General features: G+C 47.4%; 1 protein-coding gene across 1 annotated transcript in view; it reads left to right on the forward strand.

The window, feature by feature from the left end:
* The window catches only part of LOC148511343 (aquaporin-7-like), a 41,552-nt gene extending 19,478 nt beyond the window's left edge, over positions 1-22,074 (forward strand). Inside the window, exons 2-6 of the mRNA XM_088442394.1 lie at positions 6,991-7,117; positions 12,982-13,119; positions 13,996-14,114; positions 16,889-17,106; positions 21,873-22,074. Of these exons, the coding sequence (XP_088298520.1) occupies positions 6,991-7,117; positions 12,982-13,119; positions 13,996-14,114; positions 16,889-17,106; positions 21,873-22,047 (777 nt within the window). The 3' untranslated portion in view covers positions 22,048-22,074. The remainder of the gene's footprint in view (positions 1-6,990; positions 7,118-12,981; positions 13,120-13,995; positions 14,115-16,888; positions 17,107-21,872) is intronic.
* The last annotated feature ends 200 nt before the right edge of the window (positions 22,075-22,274 follow it).

Below are 22,274 nucleotides of genomic sequence, written 5' to 3' on the forward strand. Positions count from 1 at the left end.
CATGTCGCTGTTCCTGCCAGTGGCACTAGTGATCATGTAGCTGTTGCTGCCAGTGGCACTAGTGATGATGTAGCTGTTGCTGCCAGTGGCACTAGTGATGATGTAGCTGTTGCTGCCAGTGGCACTAGTAATCATGTCACTTGCTGCCAGTGGCACTAGTGATCATGTCGCTGTTGCTGCCAGTGGCACTAGTGATCATGTCGCTGTTGCTGCCAGTGGCACTAGTGATCATGTAGCTGTTGCTGCCAGTGGCACTAGTGATGATGTCGCTGTTGCTGCCAGTGGCACTAGTGATCATGTAGCTGTTGCTGCCAGTGGCACTAGTGATCATGTCGCTGTTGCTGCCAGTGGCACTAGTGATCATGTCGCTGTTGCTGCCAGTGGCACTAGTGATCATGTCGCTGTTGCTGCCAGTGGCACTAGTGATAATGTCGCTGTTGCTGCCAGTGGCACTAGTGATCATGTCGCTGTTGGTGTCAGTGGCACTAGTGATGATGTAACTGTTGGTGCCAGTGGCACTAGTGATCATGTCGCCGTTGCTGCCAGTGGCACTAGTGATCATGTCGCCGTTGCTGCCAGTGGCACTAGTGATCATGTCGCTGTTGCTGCCAGTGGCACTAGTGATCATGTCGCTGCTGCCACTGGCACTAGTGATCATGTCGCTGTTGCTGCCAGTGGCACTAGTGATCATGTCGCTGTTGCTGCCAGTGGCACTAGTGATGATGTAGCTGTTGCTGCCAGTGGCACTAGTGATGATGTAGCTGTTGCTGCCAGTGGCACTAGTAATCATGTCACTTGCTGCCAGTGGCACTAGTGATCATGTAGCTGTTGCTGCCAGTGACACTAGTGATCATGTCGCTGTTGCTGCCAGTGGCACTAGTGATCATGTCGCTGTTGCTGCCAGTGGCACTAGTGATCATGTCGCTGCTGCCACTGGCACTAGTGATCATGTCGCTGTTCCTGCCAGTGGCACTAGTGATGATGTAGCTGTTGCTGCCAGTGGCACTAGTGATGATGTAGCTGTTGCTGCCAGTGGCACTAGTGATGATGTAGCTGTTGCTGCCAGTGGCACTAGTAATCATGTCACTTGCTGCCAGTGGCACAAGTGATCATGTAGCTGTTGCTGCCAGTGGCACAAGTGATCATGTAGCTGTTGCTGCCAGTGGCACTAGTGATCACGTAGCTGTTGCTGCCAGTGGCACTAACAATGATGACACTAATAGCCTTAGAACAATAACCACTGCATTGTGTTTGTGTTGGTGATGAGAAGCCGGACTCAGATAAGTATTACTGTTGTTACATTGATGTAGCTGTGTGTGGGGGGCCCTAGTGCATGGGGGCCTTGAAGTGACTGCCCAGGCTACTCACAGCCCTCCAATACTAAAATCTGTCCTTCATAAACGAGGTCCCTGTATCGCTGATATGATGAGATTAAACGTATAGTATTGTTGTGGTCTGCGCAACTGAACAGCTAATGTCACAGATGTATGAGATGTGTTTGGATTTGTGCTTTATCTCTGCTGATTGAGTCCATTAACCTTTCCCCGAGATGTGTTATTTCCTGACATCTTTCTTCATTAAATGACAATATTTGGTCCTTGTTAGGGCCCGGCCTCCTGAGCGGTACAAGTTGTGTGTTTGCTGATATCTAACACGTTGCTCATTACCTCCACATCCGATCACAGCTCCGGCTCTCTGTCTGTCCCATCACATGGAGACATAAACACAGCTGAGGATAATAGTCTGCCCATGTGTTCAGCTCAGGCCTGTTGGGGTGTATGAGAGCAGAGTATAGCACCATTGTGTCTCCACCAGCAGAGGCCAGACAGAGCGGGGGGAGGACAGAGCCTTGGGTCACTGTCTATATAGCGGAGTGGACTAGGGTTGGACGTTGGAATGTGAAGGTTCGCAACCATCAATGTTTTTTCCCCCGATGCCGCTGGTTTATCGATTTGATAACCTGACTGTGACGGTTGCCACCATTTTCGTTCTGATGGGCTTAACAAATGTTTGGAACAATGATTTGCAATATATTGTAATTCAATATTTGCGCACTCTGGGCCTGATTTAGAGCCGGACGCTATTTGCGGATGGTCGTTCTAAAAAAGGGGCCGGATATTTAAATTGAGCGTTCGCTCTTTGTGGTGTGTTGACGCCTCTATGTTTGAGCGAGCGTTCGAAAAATGCGCTCGCTATTTTGTAAAGACGCCCCTTTGCCGTTCGCATCACACGTCATCTCCATTATTTATTAGATTAATCGGGAACATCGAAAGGCATCTGAACTGCTCGCAGTGCTTGTGGTAGGTTTTTCTTACCGCTATCACTGCGAGCAGTTCAGGCTAAAAGACAACCAAGTGACGTGGTCGATGACGCTCCTTTACTAATTATGCACTCCCATTAAACACCCTTTTGACCGTTAGGCACGCCTGCGTTCGGATCTCCACTCCCCCGTTTTCAAGCACCTTCCCGTTACCACCCACAAACGGTACATACTGTCAATCAAATTAGCAGCCCCTCGCTGTTTTACAAGCGCATGATTTCCGACCGCAATGACGACCCATACGCATGCGCAGTTGTGCGAACATCGCTCAGAGCGAACGAGCGGCTATGAATCAGGCTCTCTGTTCTTATTCATTTGCGCATATGCACAAGGGAACCATCAATGGCCAAGTCATCAAATAGTCGCAGGCAGTTACCGGCAGCAGCAATGCGGCAACAATTCAATGCCGTCCTTCCAGTAGCCATAGAGGGACCAATAAAGAGTATCTAACAATTAGTGGAGGCAGCCTATTAGTAGGTCAAAATACAGTGTCCCCCCAAACTCCCAATCCCCCTAAGTGGCCTTCTGTCCCTAACCTATAGGCACTGTGTCTGGTTGTAAAGTTTGCTCCCTGAAAGTCTGTGTTTATGACAGTGTCCCAATTGTTTTATCATGGGGCCTTGATTCAGCAAGGAACGCAGTTGCTAATACGCATGCACTCGGGCGATCGATGCGTTCTGCGCATACATCGCAGGGCACATGCACGAACCGGCTGCTGTGATCAGGACTGCGATCGCAGTGACTACACAGACCCATCACAGAGTGATTGACAGGAAGTGCCGTTTGTGGTAGGTGACGGGGGGGTGGCTGGCGAAACGCAGGCGTTCCAGTGCGTTTGGACGCCGTTGCAGGGGCGTGCATAAGTTAACTACTGCAATGCCATAGGCAGCCTGAGGACATATAGCGTGCATGGAAGTTAGCAATTCCTGAGTAAGGTCAGGGCTTGTCAAGTGTGCATGAGGCTGCGATGGTACTCCATTGTACCAATGGTTTTGCAGTTTTGCTAGTCAGCACAGATATGTACTAAGTAAAGTGGGCGTCCTTGTGTAGTGTTGCGATAGGATAGCTATCGCAATGAATTAGCATACTATCGCAAGTGAACTGCGTGCGTAATCGCAATTGCATGTGCAGTTGCGATCCGTAGTCAACAAAATATAATGAAAATACATAATATCATTACAAAGCAGCCTGTAGTGTAAGGAGCTCCTTGCTGCTTGTAGTAGTGTAAGGAACTCCTCGCTGCTTGTAGTAGTGTAAGGAACTCCTCGCTGCTTGTACTAGTGTAAGGAACACCTTGCTGCTTGTAGTAGTGTAATGAACTCCTCGCTGCTTGTAGTAGTGTAAGGAACTCCTCGCTGCTTGTAGCAGTGTAAGGAACTCCTCGCTGCTTGTAGTAGTGTAAGGAACTCCTCGCTGCTTGTAGTAGTGTAAGGAACTCCTCGCTGCTTGTAGTAGTGTAAGGAACTCCTCGCTGCTTGTAGTAGTGTAAGGAACTCCTCGCTGCTTGTAGTAGTGTAAGGAGCTCCTCGCTGCTTGTAGTAGGGTAAGGAACTCCTCGCTGCTTGTAGTAGTGTAAGGAACTCCTCGCTGCTTGTAGTAGGGTAAGGAACTCCTCGCTGCTTGTAGCAGTGTAAGGAACTCCTCGCTGCTTGTAGAAGTGTAAGGAACTCCTCGCTGCTTGTAGAAGTGTAAGGAACTCCTCGCTGCTTGTAGTAGTGTAAGGAACTCCTCGCTGCTTGTAGTAGTGTAAGGAACTCCTCGCTGCTTGTAGTAGTGTAAGGAACTCCTCGCTGCTTGTAGTAGTGTAAGGAGCTCCTCGCTGCTTGTAGTAGGGTAAGGAACTCCTCGCTGCTTGTAGTAGTGTAAGGAACTCCTCGCTGCTTGTAGTAGGGTAAGGAACTCCTCGCTGCTTGTAGTAGTGTAAGGAACTCCTCGCTGCTTGTAGTAGTGTAAGGAACTCCTCGCTGCTTGTACTAGTGTAAGGAACTCCTCCCTGCTTGTAATAGTGTAAGGAACTCCTCGCTGCTTGTAGTAGTGTAAGGAACTCCTCGCTGCTTGTAGTAGTGTAAGGAACTCCTCGCTGCTTGTAGTAGTGTAAGGAACTCCTCGCTGCTTGTAGTAGTGTAAGGAACTCCTCGCTGCTTGTAGTAGTGTAAGGAACTCCTCGCTGCTTGTAGTAGTGTAAGGAACTCCTCGCTGCTTGTTGTAGTGTAAGGAACTCCTCGCTGCTTGTAGTAGTGTAAGGAACTCCTCGCTGCTTGTAGTAGTGTAAGGAACTCCTCGCTGCTTGTAGTAGTGTAAGGAACTCCTCGCTGCTTGTACTAGTGTAAGGAACTCCTCCCTGCTTGTAGTAGTGTAAGGAACTCCTCGCTGCTTGTAGTAGGGTAAGGAACTCCTCGCTGCTTGTAGTAGTGTAAGGAACTCCTCGCTGCTTGTAGTAGGGTAAGGAACTCCTCGCTGCTTGTAGTAGTGTAAGGAACTCCTCGCTGCTTGTAGTAGTGTAAGGAACTCCTCGCTGCTTGTAGTAGTGTAAGGAACTCCTCGCTGCTTGTAGTAGTGTAAGGAACTCCTCGCTGCTTGTAGTAGTGTAAGGAACTCCTCGCTGCTTGTAGCAGTGTAAGGAACTCCTTGCTGCTTGTAGTGGGAGGGAGCAGGGAACGTTTAGCAATGGGCTGTCAAGATCAAGAAACGTATGTAAAACCTTTAAGTACAGCGGGTTACATGGAATTCTGGAACTTGTAGTCCCATATAAATGAACTCGCAAAATGATGCCGGCCTGGGTGGATATTAGTCACACAGTCACATCCAGTGGTTACTCTGTTCTGCTGCTGTATAGTCCGGGGAGTTATTCCACATTAGGTGGCCACCTGGTAAATAATTTCCTCACTGAACCGCTTGTAAGCTTGGGGTGATAAACAAAAGGTGAATGAAATAGCAAACAGCAGCCACTCTGTTTCCCTGTACATAGGAGAAATTGCTCCCATAAGTCTATAAAACATCAGAGCAATCTCCAAGGGCTGACGCGTTTTGTTGCGCCTCCAATAAATTTTCCCTTTTGGATTTCGCAGCTTCTAAACGTATTGCGATATTATATTCTGTTGATAAACTAACATATGTTTCATTATAACTAGCGCCCAATTATTTAGGTTGGTTGAATCTTCCTGAACTGCCAGTTTGTGGCAATGGAGGATCTGGACCTATGTGCTAGGGCCTCCATTGTTCCATGCAGATTTGGTGGTAACTGGGCCCATCCACCCTTTGTAAACAGGTATCAAAGTAGGGGAGCGCTGTCCGGTGGAGAGAAATTGGGGGCTCTTTCTGCCCAGAGATGAGGGTGCCTTATGCATCGGCTATGGAGGGGGTGCAGGCAGGATGGCAAGGCCCCCAGTGCAGGTGTTTCATTGTGGTCTAGAGAACCCTAGCTACACCACTGACTATCCGCACAGTGGGCCTGATTCAGAGCCGGACGCTATTTGCGCTCGCTCGTTCAGAAAAAGGGGCCGGCTATTTAAATTGAGCGCTCGCTCTTTGCGGTCTGTTAACGCTTCTATGTCTGAGCGAGCGAACGAAATATGCGCTCGCTATTTTGTATAGACGCCCCCTGGCTGCTCGCCTCCTACGTCATCTCCGCTATTTATTAGATTAATCGAGTACATCGAAAGGCGTCTGAACTGCTCGCAGTGCTTGTGGTTGGATTTTCCTACCGCAATCATGCGAACAGTTCAGGCTAAGACACAACCAAGTGACGTGGTCGATGACGCTGCTTTGTTAATTATGCACACCCTTAAAACGCCCGTTTTGAACGTTTGGTACGCCTGCGTTCTGATCTCCACTCCCCGTTTTCAAGCACCTTCCCCTGTTACCACCCACAAACGCCTCATCCTGTCACTCAAATTAGCAGGCATTCGCTATTTTGCGAGCACACAATTTCCAACCGCAATGACTGGTTCGCGCATGCGTATTACAACCCATACGCATGCGCAGTTGTGCGAACATCGCTCGGAGCGAACGAGCGGCCGCTTACGAGCGGCTCTGAATCAGGCCCTGTGTAAGTTCTCTAGGAGGAAATTGTGTCCAAAAGACAGAATTTCTCTTTTATTCACATTTTCTTTATTTCTTATTCAGTTATTTATTATTATTGTAGAATCACCATTTACTATCTCTGTAACATCAGCATCAAGCCGCAATATTACATTTATTTATTTTATAATACACTTGCCGAGCGGTAGCCCTATAATGGAGCTAATGAATATGCCATGCTGGGTACTTTAGTGCCCCAGCATGTCACACACACATGACGTTATCATGTCACACACACAACGCCCCTTGCGTACTCTTGCTTAGCACAGTACGGCCCTTGGAAAATATTTTCAAATGTCAGCAACTGTGTAACAGCCGACTCCAGGAAGTGAGGAGCACGTTGTTTGGAAACTAAATGTTCCATTCCCAGCAGGTCAGATTATAGATACAGTTACGCATACAGTATGTTTGTGAACACAAAGTGTATTTGATAATAGCTTTTAGCATTTTTATCTGTCATGTTCATCCACTTGGTTTAATATCTGAAAACACTGTAGAACCTCGTATTGGAGCTGAATGCATTGTATTTAAAGCCGTCACTGTTACCCGAGTTTATGGCTGTAATATGGACCTTTAATATTATTCCTCAGACATTCGGCCTGGGCTCTGTGGCACAGGTGGTTCTGGGTAAGAACGCATTTGGACAATACCTGAGTATTAACTTGTCCTTTGGAATCGGTGTGACAATGGGGATCCACGTTGCTGGAGGAGTGACCGGTGAGTGTTCCACCCGGAAGTATACATTATACTGTATAATACTAAATCTCTGTAACTCATAGTGTAAGACATGCACCAGAGCCCAGGAAATGGGAACTTTAAGTAATAATTCTCTCACAGTTGTTCCCCCCCCCCCCCCCGCAAACTCTGCAATTAAATTTAACCCCTTCACTTTGGAGCTAAATTTGGGTGTTTGACCCCTTTTTGACAAAATATGAAAATAGACAAGTCTCCGATAATCCTGATTTCCGTCACTGTACGTACATTAAATACAGAACACTATGCACATGGGTCATGTGGTATAGGTGGGTGTGGCCTGCATGTTTCCTGTTTGAGGGAATAGTTCCAAAGTGTAGGGATGGACATCGGAAGCCCGGCATCAAATACTTCCCAGGATTCCGACATCAAATCACCAGATGCGATGGCTCCTTGCCACTGCATCAAAATCATTTGATGGTATAACCATCGATGGTTATCCTTTGTGCATGTGCAGAAGCAGTCATAGCTTTGCGCTTGCACACTTTAGCTCAGCTGCGGACACCACTTCCAGGTGTCCGCAGCTGAAACAGGCAACCATCGGATGGGCATCAGAAAGCTGCATCCGATTGGCTCGCAACCATCGAATATTAAAAGTACATAAAAGTACTTCCTTAGAATGGGGAACACAGATGGTTGAAATAGGTGGTGAATTCCCCACACAATGAACAAGCAAGAAAACAATACAGAAACCTGAGCAGACAGTTCTCTCTTACAAATTGCTCTCTTAGGTCAACATAAACTGTAATCCTTGGAGAGAGAGTACCCTGATAGCCCCAAACTTGTATAAGGGCCCGACGGTTTCAGGTAATTATTTATATAGCGCACACATATTCTGCAGCGCCTTACAGAGCACATCTGCCCCCAAATATCAGTCCCTGCCCCAGTGGAGCTTACAATCTATATTGCTATCACATACATACTAGGGTTAATTTTTGTGGGGAATCAGTTAATCTACCAGTATATTTTTGGAATGTGGGAGGAAACCGGAGCACCCGGAGGAAACCCATGCAAGCACAGGGAGAATATACAAACTCCACACAGTTAGGGCAGTAGCAGGAATCGAACCCACCACCTCAGTGCTGTGAGGCCGTAATGCTAACCATTACACCGTCTACGCTGCCCAAATTAATAGGCTTGATAGACCCAAACCTGGAATGGCCTAATCGTTTGTTTTTCTACTCCTACACGCAGTCACTCAGTCAAGAGCTCACTCCCTTTACACATATTACAGTAGAGAACCAGGTATATAAACCCTTTCAGTGCTGTCACACTGCCCTTCAAATAATAAGATAGTTATACTCTTTCCCCATATTGCTTTCTGTGTTCCCCAACACCAACCTAGGGGCCAGAACATACATGGCTCTCATACATTACAGCCGGTGAACATTTCCCACATTTGCAATAGGACTTTGAGTGTCCGCTGTTGCGACTGCATTACATAATCAGACCCAATATAACCCTGTTCCTCATACTGTGAGAAGCCACATCCAGTAGGAAGCCTTTGGTGGAGAGGAATCTCTCTGTGACCTCACCGGTTGTCTGTCTCAAGTACCCAGTTGTGCACCAAGTTATGCCCATACAGCCGTCATTACACCCAGCTGAGCCGGGAGCTTCATTTTCAGCTTTGTAAATTTACAAGGCTCTCCAGTAAGGCATATAGGCTCTCCAGTAAGGCATAGAGGTTCTTCAGTAAGGCATAGAGGTTCTCCAGTAAGGCATATAGGAACTCCAGTAAGGAATAGAGGTTCTCCAGTAAGGCATATAGGCACTCCAGTAAGGAATAGAGGTTCTCCAGTAAGGCATAGAGGCTCTCCAGTAAGGCATAGATGGAATAGAGGTTCTCCAGTAAGGCATACAGGCTCTCCAGTAAGGAATAGAGGTTCTCCAGTAAGGCATATAGGCACTCCAGTAAGGAATAGAGGTTCTCCAGTAAGGCATAGAGGCTCTCCAGTAAGGCATAGAGGTTCTCCAGTAAGGCATAGAGGTTCTCCAGTAAGGCATAGAGGCTCTCCAGTAAGGCATAGAGGTTCTCCAGTAAGGCATAGAGGTTCTCCAGTAAGGAATAGAGGTTCTCCAGTAAGGCATATAGGCACTCCAGTAAGGAATAGAGGCTCTCCAGTAAGGAATAGAGGCTCTCCAGTAAGGCATATAGGCACTCCAGTAAGGCATATAGGCACTCCAGTAAGAAATAGAGGTTCTCCAGTAAGGCACATAGGCTCTCCAGTAAGGAATAGAGGCTCTCCAGTAAGGCATAGATGGAATAGAGGGTCCCCAGTAAGGAATAGAGGCTATCCAGTAAGGAAGAGAGGGCCTGATTCAGAGCGAGCGCTCTGGTCAGAGCGTCCGGCTCTGAATCAGGCCCAGAGGCTCTTCAGCAAGGAATAGAGGCTCTCTAGTAAAGAAAAGAGGCTTTCCAGTAAGGAATAGAGAGTCCCCAGTAAGGAATAAAGGCTCTCTAGTAAGGAATAGAGGCTCATCAGTAAGGCATAGAGGCTCTCCAATAAGGCATAGATGTTCTCCAGCAAGGAATAGAGGCTCTCTAGTAACGAAGAGAGGCTTTCCAGTAAGGAATAGAGGGTCCCCAGAAAGGAAAAGAGCTCTTCAGTAAGGTATAGAGGTTCTCCAGTAAGGAATAGAGGGTCTCCAGTAAGGAATAGAGAGTCTCCAGTAAGGCATAGAGGTTCTCCAGTAAGGCATAGAGGCTCTCCAGTAAGGAATAGAGGTTCTCCAGTAAGGCATATAGGCACTCCAGTAAGGAATAGAGGTTCTCCAGTAAGGAATAGAGGCTCTCCAGTAAGGAATAGAGGCTCTCCAGTAAGGAATATAGGCACTCCAGTAAGGAATAGAGGTTCTCCAGTAAGGCACATAGGCACTCCAGTAAGGAATAGAGGCTCTCCAGTAAGGAATAGAGGCTCTCCAGTAAGACATAGAGGTTCTCCAGTAAGGTATATAGGCACTCCAGTAAGGAATAGAGGCTCTCCAGTAAGGAATAGAGGCTCTCCAGTAAGGCATAGATGGAATAGAGGTTCCCCAGTAAGGAATAGAGGCTATCCAGTAAGGAATAGAGGGCCTGATTCAGAGCGAGCGCTCTGGTCAGAGCGTCCAGCTCTGAATCAGGCCCAGAGGCTCTTCAGCAAGGAATAGAGGCTTTCCAGTAAGGAATAGAGAGTCCCAAGTAAGGAATAAAGGTTCTCTAGTAAGGAATAGAGGCTCATCAGTAAGGCATAGAGGCTCTCCAATAAGGCATAGATGTTCTCCAGCAAGGAATAGAGGCTCTCTAGTAACGAAGAGAGGCTCTCCAGTAAGGAATAGAGGGTCCCCAGAAAGGAAAAGAGCTCTTCAGTAAGGTATAGAGGTTCTCCAGTAAGGAATAGAGGGTCTCCAGTAAGGAATAGAGAGTCTCCAGTGAGGCATAGAGGTTCTCCAGTAAGGCATAGAGGTTCTCCAGTAAGGCATAGAGGCTCTCCAGTAAGGAATAGAGGCTCTCCAGTAAGGAATAGAGGTTCTCCAGTAAGGCATATAGGCACTCCAGTAAGGAATAGAGGTTCTCCAGTAAGGCATATAGGCACTCCAGTAAGGAATAGAGGTTCTCCAGTAAGGAATAGAGGCTCTCCAGTAAGGAATAGAGGTTCTCCAGTAAGGCATATAGGCACTCCAGTAAGGAATAGAGGTTCTCCAGTAAGGCACATAGGCACTCCAGTAAGGAATAGAGGCTCTCCAGTAAGGAATAGAGGCTCTCCAGTAAGGCATAGAGGTTCTCCAGTAAGGTATATAGGCACTCCAGTAAGGAATAGAGGCTCTCCAGTAAGGAATAGAGGCTCTCCGGTAAGGCATAGATGGAATAGAGGGTCCCCAGTAAGGAATAGAGGCTATCCAGTAAGGAATAGAGGGCCTGATTCAGAGCGAGTGCTCTGGTCAGAGCGTCCGGCTCTGAATCAGGCCCAGAGGCTCTTCAGCAAGGAATAGAGGCTCTCTAGTAAAGAAAATAGGCTTTCCAGTAAGGTATAGAGAGTCCCCAGTAAGGAATAAAGGTTCTCTAGTAAGGAATAGAGGCTCATCAGTAAGGCATAGAGGCTCTCCAATAAGGCATAGATGTTCTCCAGCAAGGAATAGAGGCTCTCTAGTAACGAAGAGAGGCTTTCCAGTAAGGAATAGAGGGTCCCCAGTAAGGAAAAGAGCTCTTCAGTAAGGTATAGAGGTTCTCCAGTAAGGAATAGAGGTTCTCCAATAAGGAATAGAGAGTCTCCAGTAAGGAATAGAGGGTCCCCAGTAAGGAATACAGGCTGTCCAGTAAGGAATAGAGGCTCTCCCGTAAAGAATAGAGGGTCCATAGTAAGGAATAGAGGGTCCCCAGTAAGGAAAATAGCTTCTCCAGTAAGGTATAGAGGTTCTCCAATAAGGAATAGAGGGTCCCCAGTAAGGAAAAGAGGGTCCCCAATAAGGAATAGAGGTTCCCCAGTAAGGAATAGAAGTTCTCCAGTAAGGAATAGAGGGTCCCCAGTAAGGAATAGAGGGTCCCCAGTAAGGTATAGAGTATAACTTTGGCTGCTGGAAGTTTCCATTGTTCAGTGACCAATTCCAAGATAGTGACTGCAGCTCCTCCTAAGGTGACATATGGCTTTCATCTCTACCTACTATGAGGGAGAACAAATAGGGTAAGATGGATAATCCGGGCAAGACAGCACTATGGAAATTATGCCTTTGTAAACTATTATTTTAAAAGACTTAGCAGTGCCCTCCTCCTCTTCCCCCCCAGAAGTCCCACTGGCATCCTTTTGTGCATGTGCAGAAGGATGCGCACCACAGGGGTGCTGGGATGGATCCGATTGGATTCCTCCCAGGGGGGAAGCTGCGAATAGAAGCCCATAGGATTCTGTATAGTAACACCATCTAAAGATGGCGTTACCCACCGCATCCAAGCCCCTGAATGCATCGCATTCTAAGGCTAGGTGTATATGACAAATGCGGTCAGACCCCGAAAATGGCATTTTTGCTTTGCTGCATCCCACCCATGGTCTATTACACTGGTAACGTATGGTCTATTACACTGGTAATGTATGGTCTATTACACTGGTAACGTATGGTCTATTACACTGGTAATGTATGGTCTATTACACTGGTAACATAATGTATGGTTTCTTTCACTGGTAATGTATGGTCTATTACACTGGTAACGTATGGTCTATTACACTGGTAATGTATGGTCTATTACACTGGTAACATAATGTATGGTCTCTTTCACTGGTAATGTATGGTCTATTACACTGGTAACGTTATTACACTGGTAACGTATAGTCTCTTTCACTGGTAATGTATGGTCTATTACACTGGTAACATAATGTATGGTCTCTTTCACTGGTAATGTATGGTCTATTACACTGGTAACGTATGGTCTATTACACTGGTAATGTATGGTCTATTACACTGGTAACGTTATTACACTGATAACGTATGGTCTATTATACTGGTAACATAATGTATGGTCTCTTTCACTGGTAATGTATGGTCTATTACACTGGTAACTTTATTACACTGGTAAAGTATGGTCTATTACACTGGTAACATAATGTATGGTCTCTTTCACTGGTAATGTATGGTCTATTACACTGGTAACGTATGGTCTATTACACTGGTAACGTATGGTCTATTACACTAGCAATGTATGGTCTATTATACTGGTAACGTTATTGCACTGGTAACGTATGGTCTATTATGCTGGTAATGTTATTACACCGGTAATGTATGGTCTATTACACTGGTCATGTATGGTCTATTACACTGGTAATGTTTGGTCTATGACATTGGTAACATATGGTCTATTTTAGGTGCCCACATGAACTGCGCTGTGTCCCTAACAAACTGCATCTTGGGAAAGCTTCCGTGGAGAAAACTTCCTGTTTACATGTTGTCCCAAATCGTTGGCGCATTTTTGGCAGCCATGGTGGTCTACTTTCTATACTACGGTACTGAACCCACTTTACAGTATCTACAATAACTTATAGCGTACACGCCGCCTACACACAGTCGAGGCCGCCATGTTGTGGGCTGAACTAATTTTAAAAGGAATGCAGCCAATAAACTTACTCAGATCTACTAAAATGACTGAGGAGTGATATCATTAGTTCCTACTCAATTACTGATTATTGTTCCAGCCCACAAAATGGCCGTCTCCGACGTATGCAGGCTCCATTACAGGAACTGGAAAGAATTAATGGCATTAGCTATGGTCTGTTCCTTACCACATCCTGTCCATTAGGGCACGGGATGTAGTTGGCATCCTGGCGACCGGGAAGCAGGCGGTCGAAATGCCGGTGCCAGCATCCGGCCCGGTGACATATCGACGGTAAATAATCGGGGTTAGAGTAAGGCACTAGGGAGAGAGTTAGGATGCAAGGGGGGGGAGTTAGATTTAGGCTGCAGGAGGGAAGGGTTAGGGTACTGTGAAAGAGGTGTCGGCATTTTCACCAATTCGGGATTCTCAGCGCCGGTATTCTGTGTTCCGAGATCTCGCACCCAACCTCTTCTGTATTCACTCCTGTATAATACGGGTGAAGGTCCTGTAAAGGGAGCGGGTCCTCTGATTTGACCAAATTCATTTATATATACACTGTTCTAGAGAATGTATCTAACATTTGAAGCTAGTACACGATTGAGTGTATTATATATAATTAGGTTAAAAAAAAAAAGCACACGTGTATTATAGAATGATGCGTGTGAATCTTTCAGTACATAGATAAATGAACATCACTTGCAGCCGGTCTAATTTACGACATGACAAAAACTGAAAAAAATATTGTTCTTACCAGTAAAGGAGTGAATGTGACCTTCTTGTCTGACAGAGGCGCTATACAATTACTGCGGAGGAAACCTTACGGTGACGGGTCCTAATGAGACAGCCAGTATATTTGCCACGTACCCCCAGCCGTACCTGTCCATCGGGTCTGGATTTCTGGACCAGGTGAGTGGAGAACTCTCACTTTATTAAATCACGTAATGTGCCATTTGTCTGGTACGCAGGTAGATAAAAAAAAAAGGACATACCTGTTCACAGGGGCCTGATTCAGACTTGTACGCAATTTGCGTACGAGTCCGATGGTGGGTGAACTGCGCATGCACCGGATCTGTTCTGCGCATGTGCAGAATGGTTCCAGCGTCATTGCACGCGGTGCCCCCTAAGCTGCAGCCTGTCTGGAAGGTTCCCAAAAATGGGGCGTGTCGCCCTCATTTTCTGGGGATGCATGCCGCCAGTGTCTGCGTCTTCCGGTGTAGATTTACTGGCCTCATCAGCGCACAAGAGGCGGACAATCTGAGAAGCCTTAGGCTGCAACCATTGAGTCTTTGGACGCAGCACTCGGATCTGCGAAGCTGGCAGGAGGTATCTTTTGCTCTCAGGCGCCTCCTGCAGGAAGATTTCCGGAGTGGGGAGCAAAACTCCTATGTATACTCTGGGCATCTACTGGCTTCCCTATAATTAAGTCACTGTGGGGGCGATTCAGGGCCTGAGATCGTGCATCTCTCGTGCGCCCCAATCGCAAGAAGAATGAGCAGAAAAAAACAAAAAATCACTCCACTGCTCCCGACGTTGCCGTTGCATGTGAATAGGCCCCTTATGTACTAAACAGCGAGGCTGATTAAATGAATTTGCAAAGGTCAGGTGATAGCTGTCATGTCACAGGGAAATCAGCAGAGTACAAGCTACAAGAACAGTCCATAATACACAGTATATGGTCTCATTCAGAGATAACACCAATCAATAAATAACACGGTGCCTGGCCATAAATACATAACTAATCAATTATATAGGAAGGTCCTGGCACAAGTAGCTCTTTATAATAGTAACAGGTCCGCAAATATATTATCCTAGAATTGAAGAAAATAAATGAAATGTGATTTTCTGTTCTTTTTTTATCCCTTTAATTAACTATTATAAACATTTTGGTTGTGCGCCAGAAAATGAAATACTATTATGCTAAGCATTATTAGATCTAACACCCATATGTACTAATAACTTAAACTTTATATGCAAGAAAATTTCTACATTAGTTCCCTTCATTCCGCTGCTCCCTAATCCTCATTCCCGGGGACGCAGCCTCAGTGGCACAGGCTTCCTTCCTATTGGTGCTGCCATGAATACAGCTGCATGGAGCTATATAAATAAATAGTAACAGTATCATATAATTGACTAATTGAAGAAAATATTTATATAAGGTTTTTATATTGTGAAATAGTACCATTAACTCTTTCTAAGTGGTGTGTGATGTCTCCTATTGTTTGTGGATGTGTAAATTTGTGTTTTTCAGCATCAGCGCTAGTGCAGCGGTCAACGCCGATTCCTGATGGTCGGGAATCTGCGCAGGCGCCGACCCCGTACATGTGCAGTACGGCTCCTGCGTGATCACACGCAGAGTGGCAGCAGACTGTCACTGATGGACAGCCTGCTGCCATTTGTGGGCGGCGCTGGCCTCCGTTTCCTGAAACGTAGGCGTGTCGCCGTCGTTGGGGGGGGGGGGGGTGGTGGAGGGAAGAGGCCAGGATCTCCGTGGGCTGACGGAGATTTCCCGGCCTCTTTGTTGTATCTGCGGCGGCCGACTTGCCTGACCTCATGGGACGCTTACCTGGCCGATGTTCTCACAGATTTTCCGCTGCGTTGTGCAATACAGATCCGATAAGTACTACATGTAGGAGGCGTGAAGCCTCCTGCTGCATTACTATATTGCAGCTACAGTATCGCAGCTGCTAACATGTTAGCAGCTACGATAACTACTGTGTTCTCTGCTGAATCACCCCCACAGTGCTTTATGGGCCTGATTCAGAGCCGCTCGTAAGCAGCCGCTCGTTCGCTCCGAGCGATGTTTGCCCAAATGCGCATGCGTAAGGATCGTTATACGCATGCGCGAACCAGTCAGTGCGGTCGAAATTCATGTGCTCGCAAAATAGCGAATGCCTGCTATTTTGAGTGACAGAATGAGGCGTATGTGGGTGGTAACAGGGGAAGGTGCTTGAAAACGGGGTGTGGAGATCCGAACACAGGCGTGCTTAAAGGTCAAAACGGGCGTTTTATGGGTGTGCATAATTAAAACAGCAGCGTCATTGACCACGTCACTGGGTTATTTTATAGCCAGAACTGCTCGCAAAATTGTGGTAGCAAAAACCAACCACAAGAATAGCGAGCAGTTCATACGCTGGTCGATGTACTCGATTAATCTAATAAATAGCGGACATGACGTAGGATGCGAGCGGCCAGGGGGCGTAGTTTCCCTAAAAACGACCGCAAGTTTTGTTCGCTCGTTCAGACCTAGAGGCGTGAACAGACCGCAAACAGCGAACGGTTCATTTGAATAGCCACCCCTATTTTCTGGATGAGCGAGCGCTAATTGCGTCTGGCTCTGAATCAGGCCCTATATCTGCAGTTTAAAGTACAAGATACAAAATAAACTTGACAAGGTCACAAGTATTCTCATATCCAATGGCAGCATCAGGGCATTGGCACGGGCATGTCAGACAGGAACCCTGTGTTACTGAGCGATGTCCCAGTACATTGTAGTGCCCAATTGTAATGACGTTATAAGGATAACAGCATTCAGGGGAGTTTCCCATCTAACTAGTGCAGCAGTAATGTGTTCCTGGAGTTTATAAGTCACATTATTATTATTATATATATATATTGCACCAACATATTTCCGCAGACGCCTCTGACCAGGGATCGTTGTGTTTCTGTTGTTGTTTCTGTAGGTGATTGGCACAGCTGCCCTGTTGCTATGTATCCTGGCTATCAATGATAAGAAGAATAGCGCAGCTCTGGACGGGACGCAGGCGGTAGTGGTTGGGCTCCTGGTGACGGTCATCGGTATGTCCATGGGGATGAACTCTGGATATGCCATAAACCCGGCCCGGGACCTGGGGCCGCGGCTCTTCACTGCAGCTGCTGGATGGGGCCTGGAAGTCTTTAGGTAAAAGGAGCCACATCCTCCTAGATTACCGGCGTCCTATTACATCACACTTAGTGCAGGTTGGGCACAATTCAGTGAGGACATATTTTCCCACATTGTTTAATACTAGATGTAGCAGAACTCCCATAGTCAGGCATTTGAACCAGTGGGTGCAGTATCTAGATCAGGGGTTCTCAACCACGGCCCTCAAGGCACACTAACAATCCAGGTTTTAAGGATAGCCGTACTTGAACACAGGTGACTTAATTAGTACCTCAGTTATTTTGATTTAACTATCTGTGCTCAAGCATGGATATAATTAAAACCTGGACTGTTAGTGTGCCTTGAGGACCGAGGTTGGGAAATCAGTCAATAGACAGACACCAGGGGGTAGATTTACTAAAGCTTCTAAAACAGACAAGTGGTGGTGTTGCCCATAGCAACCAGTCAGATTGTAGCTAACATTTCTCTTATGTATGTATGTATTCTAGAAAATGATAGATAGAATCTGGTGCCTAACCCTCCCCCTAGTGCCTAACCCTTCCCCTGGTGCCTAACCCTCCACCTAGTGCTTAACCCTCCCCCTAGTGCCTAACCCTCCCCCTAGTGCCTAACCCTCCCCTAGTGCCTAACCCTCTCTCTAGTGCATAGCCCTCCCTCTAGTGCATAACCCTCTCCCTAGTGCCTAACCCTCCCCCTAGTGCCTAACCCTCCACCTAGTGCATAACCCTCCCCCTAGTGCCTAACCCTCCACCTAGTGCATAACCCTCCCCCTAGTGCCTAACCCTCCCCCTAGTGCCTAACCCTCCCTCTAGTGCATAACTCTCTCCCTAGTGCATAACCCTCTCCCTAGTGCCTAACCCTCCCTCTCGTGCATAACCCTCTCCCTATTGCTTAACCATCCCCCTAGTGCCTAACACTCCCCCTAGTGCCTAACCCTCCTCCCTAGTGCCTAACCCTCCTCCCTAGTGCCTAACCCTGCCCCTAGTGCCTAACCCACCCTCTAGTGCATAACCCTCTCCCTAGTGCCTAACCCTCCCCCTAGTGCATAACCCTCTCCCTATTGCTTAACCATCCCCCTAGTGCCTAACACTCCCCCTAGTGCCTAACCCTCCTCCCTAGTGCCTAACCCTCCCCCTAGTGCCTAACCCACCCTCTAGTGCATAACCCTCTCCCTAGTGCCTAACCCTCCCCCTAATGCCTAACCCTTCCCCTAGTGCCTAACCCTCCCTCTAGTGCCTATCCCTCCCTCTAGTGCCTAACCCTCTCTCTAGTGCTTAACCATCCCCCTAGTGCCGACACTCCCCCTAGTGCCTAACCCTCCCCCTAGTGCCTAACCTTCCCTCTAGTGCCTAACCCTCTCCCTAGTGCCTAACACACCCCCTAGTGCCTAACCCTCCCCCTAGTACCTATCCCTCCCTCTAGTGCATAATCCTCTTCCTAGTGCCTAACCCTCCCTCTAGTGCCTAACCCTCCCTCTAGTGCCTATCCCTCCCTCTAATGCATAACCCTCTCCCTAGTGCCTAACCCTCTCCCTATTGCTTAACCATCCCCCTAGTGCCTAACACTCCCTCTAGTGCATAACCCTCTCCCTAGTGCCTAACCCTCCCTCTAGTGCCTAACCCTCCCCCTAGTGCCTAACCCTCACCCTAGTGCATAACCCTCTCCCTAGTGCCTAACCCTCCCTCTAGTGCCTAACCCTCCCCCTAGTGCCTAACCCTCACCCTAGTGCCTAACCCTCCCTCTAGTGCCTAACCCTCCCCCTAGTGCATAAGCCTCTCCCTAGTGCCTAACCCTCACACTAGTGCCTAACCCTCGCCCTAGTGCCTAACCCTCCCACTAGTGCCTAACCCTCCCTCTAGTGCTTAACCCTCCCCCTAGTGCCTCTCCCTAGTGCCTAACCCTCACACTAGTGCCTAACCTTCCCTCTAGTGCCTAACCCTCCCACTAGTGCATAACCCTCCCACTAGTGCATAACCCTCCCCCTAGTGCCTAACCCTCCCCCTAGTGCCTAACCCTCCCTCTAGTGCCTATCCCTCCCTCTAGTGCATAACCCTCTCCCTAGTGCCTAACCCTCTCCCTGTTGCTTAACCATCCCCCTAGTGCCTAACCTTCCCTCTAGTGCATAAGCCTCTCCCTAGTGGTGCCTAACCCTCACACTAGTGCCTAACCTTCCCTCTAGTGCCTAAGCCTCCCACTAGTGCATAACCCTCCCACTAGTGCATAACCCTCCCCCTAGTGCCTAACCCTCCCTCTAGTGCATAAGCCTCTCCCTAGTGGTGCCTAACCCTCGCCCTAGTGCCTAACCCTCCAACTAGTGCCCAACCCTCCCTCTAGTGCTTAACCCTAACCATCCGCTTCCGCAGCCTAATCCTAAAAATCATGAAAAACCATGTCAACTGGTTTTTATGTCGACCATTTCCATGTCGACCATGTTGACAATTTAGCCCTGTTGACCTTTTAACCCTATCGACCTATTCACTGTCTACCTTCTGGTGTCTATCTATTGACTGCCCATCTAGTTACTGTTATTCTATCATCCGGCTACCGGGCCAGTAGCTCAATTTCTTGGGTTTGAGCCACAGACAGGGCCGGCACTAAGCTTTGCCGCGCCCAGCGCCGTCTTGTGTTGCCACCCCTTCCCTCCTCCGCTCCCTTCCCGAGCTTACATTATCAGACTAGCGCCGGGGGAGGGCCTTTCCTCCGCCCGCCGGATACAATGGCGCTCCGAGCGACGGCCCAACTTGCCCGTGCCTGGAGCCGCCACTGGCCACAGAACCTTAATTAACTGGTCTAGCAGAAAATTTATGTTTAGAGTTAATTTTGTGATTTTCCTTTCTTCAGTTTCTTGTCATTTGTGCTGAGTTTTATAGAATCATGTAAAAAAAAAAAAAAATGATAAAGGACCAAAAGATTTACAAAATAATTATGATCATCTCGGCCCAATGTCTCTAAAATGGTGAGAAATATCAGCAACACAGCGCGGAAAGCCGCAGTCTTGGCAGCGTTCGCACTTAGTAAATCATGACTTTGCACTCTACTTATTGGGTAGTTAATAACAATTATCTGAGTACACAGGATGACAGATGTCATACACCCGACACACGTTGGCAAGATAACCAGCCTCCATGCCGGCACTATACGTGTTCCATGAATTTGTGGTCACGCCTGTGTTATCAGACCTGTATGATTAGACAGTGCCAGCAAGATATTTGTGTCCAATTACCAGCAGAAAGTTTGACAAAGATTTACTTTAAAGAGGTCGGTTCCCAGGTCACATCGCATGCGTACCTCCATGCATTCAGCCTACGATAACGTGATTCTGATAATAGAGGTGTATGCAACGCTCAGGAGATGAGTGAGGTGTCAGTGAGGACAGGGCTGCCTGTGACAGGGGCAGTGGGAGTGTTATATAGTGGGAACAGCAGCACAGAGTATATCAGGAGATGAGTTTTTTGTCAGCGAGGACAGGGCTGCCTGTGACAGGGGCAGTGGGAGAGTTATATAGTGGGAGCAGCAGCAGCACAGAGTATATCAGGAGATGAGTGAGGTGTCAGTGAGGACAGGGCTGCCTGTGACGGGGGCAGTGGGAGTGTTATATAGTGGGAACAGCAGCACAGAGTATATCAGGAGATGAGTGAGGTGTCAGTGAGGACAGGGCTGCATGTGACAGGGGCAGTGGGACTGTTATATAGTGGGAACAGCAGCACAGAGTATATCAGGAGATGAGTGAGGTGTTAGTGAGGACAGGTCTGCCTGTGACAGGGGCAGTGGGAGAGTTATATAGTGGGAGCAGCAGCACAGAGTATATCAGGAGATGAGTGAGGTGTTAGTGAGGACAGGTCTGCCTGTGACAGGGGCAGTGGGAGAGTTATATAGTGGGAGCAGCAGCACAGAGTATATCAGGAGATGAGTGAGGTGTCAGTGAGGACAGGGCTGCCTGTGACAGGGGCAATGGGAGAGTTATATAGTGGGAGCAGCAGCACAGAGTATATCAGGAGATGAGTGAGGTGTCAGTGAGGACAGGGCTGCCTGTGACAGGGGCAGTGGGATTGTTGTATAGTGGGAGCAGCAGCACAGAGTATATCAGGAGATGAGTGATGTGTTAAGGCCCCCATACATCAGCAATTGATTGCAGCAATTCTGCAATTTGCAATCGATTGTGTATAAAAATTTTCCCTTTTTCAATCGATTGCAAATTGCAGAAATTGCTGCAATCAATTGCTGATGTATGGGGGCCTTTACTGAGGACAGGGCTGCATGTGATATGATGTGAGTAGGGGAAAGTTGGCAACAGGGGATCATAGTGTTAAATGGTGGAAGGAGGGTATTGCAATTGTACAGATTAGTGTTGCCAGGGTCCTGACACAATGATGCTTGATGACTTTGGTGGCAAATTCTCAAACTCACCTAAAAAAATAAACAAAATATCAATCCAGTAGATGGCACACCAAGACAAATACTACATATCATAGAGTCGCTGCTCATGTTACTTGCAACATTTCAGTGTTACTGTAGGGTAAGAGTCTTGCTCACAATAGTAGCCCCAATCATCTTTTTGTGTGAATCCCCAAAGGAAAAACTGCCAATATTGTTTACAAAGACATTTTGTGATCAATGTCTGCAATATAAAATGTACATCACAATATTAGATGTCACTGCTGTCTTTGTAGAATTAGTTCCGCTGAGCAATAACAGACATCCACGGGAGCGAAGCTGCGGGCTAACGCTAGTATTAATATATATTTATCAATGTACAACATATAATTTCCTGTCATCCATTCCAGGGCTGGGAATTACTGGTGTTGGGTGCCCATTGTGGCCCCTATGGTGGGCAGTGTGATCGGTGCCTTCCTGTACCAGCTGCTAGTGGGACTACACCTTCAGCCAGTGGAAGGGAAGATGATAGATGAGATGGAGAAAGGGAACACAGACATGGAGACGACCTGCGAATACATGTGATCACTGGGGACCCTGCAGATGCCAGTGACTATTACACTCAGAGAGACGTGTAACAATGTAAATGCCCCAATGCTGGACTGCACACCGGAGACACTTTCTGTATAGCACTTCACTGATATGTACATACGTCTAGGAGAAGATACCGGCCTTCCGTCTAGGCAATACTTTTATTATTTGTTTACCTGTCATTAATTTATGATCTCGGCTCATTGTATTTGGTTAGTCAT

The sequence above is a fragment of the Taudactylus pleione genome, unplaced genomic scaffold, assembly GCF_031769625.1.
Source record: "Taudactylus pleione unplaced genomic scaffold, aTauple2 ptg000311l, whole genome shotgun sequence".
NCBI lineage: Eukaryota > Metazoa > Chordata > Amphibia > Anura > Myobatrachidae > Taudactylus > Taudactylus pleione.